The 7,636-nt window shown below is 44.8% G+C and overlaps 2 protein-coding genes across 4 annotated transcripts; one reads left to right on the top strand and one right to left on the bottom strand.

The window, feature by feature from the left end:
• The first annotated feature begins 210 nt into the window (after positions 1 to 210).
• Positions 211 to 5,698, top strand: LOC100384465 (uncharacterized). Its single transcript, XM_008664032.4, has 5 exons — positions 211 to 436; positions 3,358 to 3,560; positions 4,671 to 4,781; positions 5,120 to 5,194; positions 5,309 to 5,698. Exons 1-4 carry the CDS (start codon positions 247 to 249, stop codon positions 5,171 to 5,173), a joined length of 558 nt encoding a protein of 185 aa, XP_008662254.1. The 5' UTR covers positions 211 to 246; the 3' UTR covers positions 5,174 to 5,194; positions 5,309 to 5,698.
• LOC103642158 (uncharacterized) lies at positions 5,480 to 6,368 on the bottom strand. Of its 3 annotated transcripts, XM_020545956.1 has the most exons (3): positions 6,312 to 6,368; positions 6,127 to 6,242; positions 5,480 to 6,015 (listed from the first exon to the last, which is right to left on the bottom strand). In XM_020545956.1, the coding sequence occupies exons 2-3, from the start codon at positions 6,212 to 6,214 to the stop codon at positions 5,768 to 5,770; spliced, it is 336 nt and encodes a 111-aa protein (XP_020401545.1). In that variant the 5' UTR covers positions 6,215 to 6,242; positions 6,312 to 6,368; the 3' UTR covers positions 5,480 to 5,767. The 3 variants fall into 3 exon arrangements, with proteins under 3 accessions (XP_020401545.1, XP_008663694.1, XP_008663695.1); XM_008665472.2 differs by lacking the exon at positions 6,312 to 6,368 and having other exon boundaries at positions 6,127 to 6,295; XM_008665473.2 differs by lacking the exon at positions 6,312 to 6,368 and having other exon boundaries at positions 5,480 to 6,012; positions 6,127 to 6,295.
• Between the last annotated feature and the right edge of the window lie 1,268 nt (positions 6,369 to 7,636).

The following is a 7,636-nucleotide window of genomic DNA, read 5'->3' as shown; positions in this document are numbered from 1 at the left end:
ATGGTGTCGAACCGTGTTACCTTGGTGTCTTGGTCTCAATTGACGAGCAAAGTGTTTAAAAACGACATTAAGTTATGCAGGGTCTAAACGTGTTTTTTTATAAAAAATGGTTAAATTGCAAAACATTCGGCCCCAGCATGTGGGATTTATGGGCCGAAAGAAAGGAAGAGGCCCAAACCCAGCTGACCAAGAGAGGTAACTGAACGAAGCATCCGGTGTGTGCCCTCGTCATCCGCCGCCGCCGCCATGCCGGGCTTCGCTCAGCGTCTCGCGGGCATCCCGTGGCGGAGCATCGCGAGGCAAGGCCTCTCCCGCGTGTTCCTGGTGGCGAAGGCCTACTGCGTGATCCACGTCGTCAACGACCACCTCTGCTCGGTGACCTTAGTGCGGGGCGCCAGCATGCTGCCGTCCCTGAACCTGGCGGGCGACGCGGTGTGTCACAACCCGTTGGTGATGGAGCACCGCCAAACACCGTGAGTAGCAACAGATCTGGTGGAAGCAAGCTTCCTGGTGCTAGAACCCTGGTAAGTTTCCAGGAGAACAGGTATGTGGTTCTGGTAACTTTCTGTTATTTCATTTCATGCCCGTACATCAGAGTTACAATGTATTTTTATAGCCGACTAGCACAAGGCCACGATCCCCTTCTCTTCTATACTTCTAATGACAGCTAATGACAGCTAAATGACAGCTCATAGATTTCCTAGGATAGCAGAATACAGCTGGCTTAATATTGAATCACTACTACTTACCTAGGCACCATCCACGATCCTGACATTACCCCCTTCGCCAAAACTTGCTTGTCCCCAAGCAAGGACAGTAGGAAAACGAGCCTGCACGGCATAAAAATCCCTCCAAGTAGATAACTCCAGCAACATGCCTGACTCTCGGAGCACAACCAACACGATTGTTGCATTGCCCTTTTCCCACCAAATCTGTGGTTGAAGATTTCCTCACCCTCATGTGCCTTGGCTGAAAGTTGCAGACGGTATGCCATTGCCCCAACCATTGCCAACACTTTATATGGTCTAGAGTACCTTGCTCTTTGAACACAGAACTGTCAGCAGCCTGCTGTTGAATCCAAACAGCCACCCATAAGTCCTCACTCCCTTTGATCATAGGGACTGCCAACACCAAGACTGCATACCTATACAATGAGTTAAAGAAGTAACCACCCATGGAAGCCTGATGCAATGACCCAATAGGAAGCTGCTGCCCTTGTTGTGTTTGTTGGAAAACTGGACACTGCCTTACCAACTGATCAACACCGATTTTCAGATCTGTCCAACCAAATAAACTCTTGAACCAGTGATAAGGAACAACCCTCTGTCCTGAGAATACATCCTGACATGAAATGTGACCAGTCACCATAGACCACAGATCCTGAGCATAATCATCAGTTACTATGTTCTCCTTGCCTTTATCATACACCATTCTGAACTGTAAGCTCATTAACTTGTTCATGGATTTTCGTTGAATGTCCAGTTGTGACTGAAATGCCATATCACTGTTTCCTGGGCTAGAAGCAGGTAGCCACCCTTGTGTTAGCTCAAATATCACATAATGAACACTGCCATTGTTCTGCCTCCCATCAAAAATCAACACAAAACCAGACCCATGTGCTTCAAGTAGCAAGCTATTGTTAACCTTTAGAAGCTTCACAATGCATAAGATGTCAGTATCAACCAAACTGAGATCTAGCATCTCTTCAGGGTGGTACCCCTGGGATGGTGTTATGATCAGCACCCCTTCACCTGAATGGAAAACATTGAGATAACTCCTTTCCACAACCATATCTCTAAGTAAACCTCTGCGCATACTCAGGTTAGATGAAAACTCCTTATCCCACTGAATTTTACTAAGAATTTCATCGGGCAAACCTTGACCATCACAAATCCACCTTACTGCACTCATAACTATCACCTGCACCAAATTCCCTGCTACTTCTTTTCCACAGAGCATTTCCTCTTCCCCAGTCCCACCATCTGCTAACTCAACCTGCATCACCTCATCCACAGCCCCTTCTTGAGATACCACAAAGTAATCTTCCACCTCTTCTTCACTGATTTCTCTAACCTGTAGTATCTCCCAATCCTCATCATCAACCTTAGGGGCACTTATAATCTCGCCTGCACCATTAGTTTCATGGGTTGATTCTGAAACCAAATCTTGAGAAAGGATGCCACCAGCACTAGTAGCATCAACATTTTCAGCATTCTGCTCCTTCTCAGGGCTTTCCCCAAGCACACTGATAACACTAGCAGGAAGAAGCCCCTCCATGCTTCCAACTTTCATAACCATAGCAACTGCCATACTTGATGGGTCAGACTTGCTGGTCTCATCTACAACATCACCCTTCTTCTCAGCCAATTCTTCTAAAGCTTCTCCACCTTGAGCAAGTTGCTGCAGTAATCCCTCATGTGTGTGAGTTTCAACTTGCATCTCCTCGTCCCATGCCACTGTAAGACCCATTTCACTAGACACTGGGTATGTACTTGCTTGTTGTGGCATTCCAACAAACATCCATGGGACATTAGGTTCAACATCCTGCTCACAATTATTGTGCCACTGATCACCCACCCCATGAGCTAGCTGTTGCGCTAGGCCATGTGAATCTGAACCAAATACTCTACCTCATACCATCTTCTCAGCAGACTTTTCACCAAACACTGAGAAATTGGTACCTCCAAGTATCACTGGAACGCAGTTGTGACTACCATGCTCCTCCGTCTTCCTCGCAGTAACCAGTTCCGCCTGGCCCTGCAGTCTGTGTTGTCCCACCTCCCAATTCTCGAGTTGGTGGTCTAGCCGGTCCAGAATGCGCCACATCTTCTCCCACCTCTCCTCCTCCTTCTGCGAAGTTGCCATCGCTTCTAGAAGAAATCTTGTCTGTGTCGCAGACGGTGTTGATGCCGCTGCCTGTTGGAGTCCAACTCCAATCTTCCGATGAAGAGCACTTCGTCTTCTAGTCGTTGTCTTTCCCAGCAGCAAGCTGGTCTCCTTCGTCGCACCCCGCCGAGGATTGACGGCTTTGATACCAATTGTCACAACCCGTTGGTGATGGAGCACCGCCAAACACCGTGAGTAGCAACAGATCTGGTGGAAGCAAGCTTCCTGGTGCTAGAACCCTGGTAAGTTTCCAGGAGAACAGGTATGTGGTTCTGGTAACTTTCTGTTATTTCATTTCATGCCCGTACATCAGAGTTACAATGTATTTTTATAGCCGACTAGCACAAGGCCACGATCCCCTTCTCTTCTATACTTCTAATGACAGCTAATGACAGCTAAATGACAGCTCATAGATTTCCTAGGATAGCAGAATACAGCTGGCTTAATATTGAATCACTACTACTTACCTAGGCACCATCCACGATCCTGACACGGTGGCGGTGGACAGGGTCAGCGTGAGGCTCGGCCGGGTCGCGCCGGGGGACATCGTGCTGATGATCTCCCCCGAGGACCCGCGCAAGTCGGTCGTCAAGCGCGTCGTCGGGATGCAAGGGGACTCCGTCACCTACCTTGTCGACCCCGGCAAAAGCGACTCCTCCTCCAGAACCGTCGTGGTGAGTTGGTCACTAACTGGGCTGGGCTAGGCTTTTGGGTTCCTACTGCTTGTTAGGTGCTGCCTCCGTGATCGGATTTGTGCTCAACTGATTGATGCTGAATGAGCATTGTTGGTCTTAAAAGGAGTTTCAGCAGCTGCTTTTAGAGACAGTACATTTTTACACGCTTCGAGTTGAGATGCATAGGAATTAGGAGACGTGTGTTTTTGGTAATTGGTACCTACTTGCGCCTGAGACTCTAGTCTAGGCACCAAAGTCAGGGAGGTGTTTCTATGAGCTCTGCTTCAAAACTGTATTATCTGATGTCTGTCTGAGCCACTGGTGGTGTTGGATTGGATCAGTAATGAGATGTGGTGTTACTACTGACCCTAAAATTAATCACTACTGATATAATTAGATCCTCAATGAATTAGAACTATGTGCTGGTAAAACCTTGCACTATGCTACCCTCGGTATATTTACCCCGCCAGACCAGAAGGTGCAATTTCTACACTTCTGTTTCAACTTATAATTGTAGATGTCAATAGCGCAGAGTTTGGCTTATTTAGGTTTGAGTTTTCATAGACTGTCGACACCACTGGTGGTGTTGGGTCAGTATGAGATATGATGTTACTAACCCTAAATTAGTTACTACTGGTATAATTAAGTTCTCGATGAATTAGAACTACATGCTGGTAAATCCTTGCACTATGCTACCTTCAGTATATTTACCCCACCAGAAGGTGCGATCTCTACCATTCTGTTTCAAGTTTCAGCTTAGGGCTTGTGTAATTTATATAAGTTTTGATCAGATGGAATGATTCTAGGGTGGAATGCGGAAGAAACGAACAGGGCCTTATAATTGTAGATATCAATAGCACAGAGTTTGGCTTATTTAGGTTTGATTTTCATAGTGTGTCTGTATGATGTCCATGTCTTTAAATTCAGGCGTTTATTTATGTTCACTTCCACCACTGATTCAGTGGGCTCCAGGCGTAATGTTAGGGCATGACGAGTTCAACGCTTTCTTGAGAGTTTTGTATTCTTTTAGTTATCCCTTACCATTCTTTTTGTTCCAAAATTGTATGGTCACTCAGTGCCCTTTAACTTGGGTGACTGCATTGGTTATAGGTACCGCAAGATCATGTCTGGGTGCAGGGTGACAATATCTTTGCTTCTAACGATTCGAGGCAATTTGGAGCTGTGCCTTATGGGCTGATTACAGGGAAGATCTTTTGCCGGGTAAGTTCAGTCAGCTACTTGTTTTGCGTCTTTGTCGATTCAGTTTAGGAGGGCTGCTGCAACCTCTGGAGCAAACGTTTTTGCTTTATGGCACCATTAAGCCGGGGGGGGGGGGGGGGGGGGGGGGACACAATGCAAGCAACTATCAATTGTTGACTTTGCTGAAAAGGAAAAAAAAGCTACCATGTTTCCTAAGGCTTAAGGTTCAGGTTATGATGTTTCCATAATCCTTCCTTAGCGCATCAGCCAAACGCTTGGCTGCTACCGAATCGCGTCGACGACCACCCTTTGTCACTGCAGCTGCGACGAGTACTGACAGTGGCTCTGTTGGATCCTAGGTTTGGCCGCCGGAGAGTTTCGGCGCAATTGATGACGCAACCAAGCAGTCTTAACGCTGAGGAGGAGCCGAGGAGGTAGGTAGTCTATATAGCTTTCTGTTTGCATCTTGTTTTTCGAAAACATGCCTGGCTCTCTCTAACCACCATTTTTGCTGTCCGTTTGTTTTTTTCTTCTTCTTCTTCCCCCAGAGCACATGGACCCATATTGTTTGCTCGCGCCCAGAGATTCTATAATAGCCAACTGCAGGGGGGGCCCTTCCTTGAGCTCGAGAGCTTTCGACGACCTACCGCAGCGCATTTCTACAGCGAAGCAAAGAGCGTGTCCCGTGTTTTTATAGTTTTGGTGTGTGACAAGTTCTGAAACCCAAATCGGCACAGGTTTCGAGACAGTTTTTTTTTTTTTGGTGCTAGTGCCAACCTGGGTTTGGGTTTGCAACTACACTACAACTTCACATGCTTATTCCAAACATTTGAACTGATTTGTCAGTCCTCGTTTTGCAGAAGGGTGTGTTTGTTTGTTTATCCATGTCCATGTCAAAACACACGACGATTATTGTTCAGCATGTCCATGTCAAAACATACATCGATCTTGAGGTTATTATGCCATACTATATATATAGCACTGTAATAAAGTCATCCATCCGGCCTCTACGTCGACGCGGCGGCGGCGGTGGCGCTGGGCTCCGGTGCTGCTGCCGCCGCTAGCTGAAACCGATGGTGCTGCTGCTGCTGCAGCAGCAGCGACGACTTGCACTGGGCGCACATGCAGATCTGCTGGGTGGTGCAGAAGCCGCCGACGTAGCCCTTGTCCTGGCAGCGGGCGATGCAGAGCAGTGGCGCGTCGCGGCACTCCGGGACGATGCTGCGGAACAGCGGGCACATGCCCTTGCCGTCTGCTTGGTAATTAATAAACCCATCCATCCATCCCAGATTAAATTAAATTTAATTACATTGTTACCTGATGAGCTGAGAGGGAGAGCTATACATATACATATGTGTGTGTATACCTGAGGGTGACGGCAAAATAAGGAAGGAGAACATGATCAGTAGTAGGGCATCAGTTGCAGCCATGACGACCACCTTGGAAGAAGCCATGGCACTGGTTGTAGCTTCCGCTTCCGATCTGCAGGCGAACGAATGAATCGGTTTCAGGCTTTCAGCTGTGCTGCTTAGATGTACTGTCTGTACTTACATATATATGCATGCGCCGGGGCGATAATAAGGAAAAGAGCTAGGAGTTTTAATTTTCTTCTTCTTCTTCCTTTTTTTTATGCATGGCAACCATTAATTCAACGATATATGAAGTGACTAAATAGGGGCGGTCTTTATTAGTGTATATATATATATATATATATATATATATATATATATATATATATATATATATATATATATATATATATATATATATATATATATGTTGGGGACTTGTTCTTAAATGCTATGAGTTAAGAACAAGGCAACACAGAAAATGTTAAACATTAAGATCCTTCGTCCTTCGAAGCATTATTTCCCTTAGGATATAACGGTTCCCGGACGAAGGTCATGAAGGATTAACCTTCATCATTATAATACACATTAGTAAAAGACGAAGCGTATGAAACATAAAAGATAGCGTGAATAATCGTATAACATTATTTATTTAACTTTATTAACTCATCATAAAGGAATAGAAACAATATTGAATTATAAATGTACCTTCGGCTTGAAGGGAAATGAAAATACAAGTGTGACGCAAAAGCAAATGCCAAGTCCGCGTGAACAGTACGGGGGTACTGTTCACCTATTTATAGGCACGGGGTACAACCCATACAAAATTACATACATGCCCTTTACATTTGGTGATAATTCTATAGCATTCTATCGAGGTCTAAATGGCCTTTTCATCTTTAAGTCGGTTCCCCTTTCTGCCAACATGCCGAAGCTTTCCTGCTTCACAGCTTCGGCACTGTGTCAACCTTCGTATCTTTTGAGCTTCTCCCTTTCTGATTCAAGTCCGAAGATACCTGTTCACATTATACTCCAGAAACATTGTTAAATCATGTTTTTGAGGACCTTCGGAAGCCGAAGGCCCCCAACAATATATATATATATATATATATATATATATATATATATATATATATATATATATATATATATATATATATATATATTATATGTCCACTAAGTGCAAGAATGGAATTCACGATATATATAGATGGCCCTTTAATTAACTTCTGCTGTCCTTTTGGTCCCGCAATTCAGGAAATTAAACCCTACTTCCGCATTATTAAACTTGGCACTTATATATGCCTAACTATAGAAAATGCTGTGTTTCTTGTATTTTTTTTAATTGTACTTTTTACACTATTTCTAAGAAAAAAAAGGCTCGGGAAACTTTTTAATGTACATCATAGGCCGGAAGAGGTACTGTACTGATCCATTATTTGGTTTCTAATGTACATAGTAGGAAAGGTGTGTTTGGTTTATATGTACTAATTTGTAGCCTATCCATTTTATTTCATTTGAAGCCTT

Source organism: Zea mays, chromosome 10 (genome assembly GCF_902167145.1).
Source record: "Zea mays cultivar B73 chromosome 10, Zm-B73-REFERENCE-NAM-5.0, whole genome shotgun sequence".
Lineage (NCBI taxonomy): Eukaryota > Viridiplantae > Streptophyta > Magnoliopsida > Poales > Poaceae > Zea > Zea mays.
Note: the sequence above shows the minus strand (reverse complement) of the source record. Positions and strands in the feature narration are given on the sequence as shown.

Excerpts from the sequence above, each read along its gene's own strand:
- LOC100384465 (XM_008664032.4), top strand. The coding sequence starts at position 247 with ATGCCGGGCTTCGCTCAGCGTCTCGCGGGCATCCCGTGGCGGAGCATC. Across the intron at positions 3,561-4,670 it reads CCTCCTCCAGAACCGTCGTG|GTACCGCAAGATCATGTCTG; the intron begins GTGAGTTGGTCA and ends CATTGGTTATAG. Across the intron at positions 4,782-5,119 it reads CAGGGAAGATCTTTTGCCGG|GTTTGGCCGCCGGAGAGTTT; the intron begins GTAAGTTCAGTC and ends GTTGGATCCTAG.
- LOC103642158 (XM_020545956.1), bottom strand. The coding sequence starts at position 6,214 with ATGGCTTCTTCCAAGGTGGTCGTCATGGCTGCAACTGATGCCCTACTA. Across the intron at positions 6,016-6,126 it reads TATTTTGCCGTCACCCTCAG|CAGACGGCAAGGGCATGTGC; the intron begins GTATACACACAC and ends TTAATTACCAAG.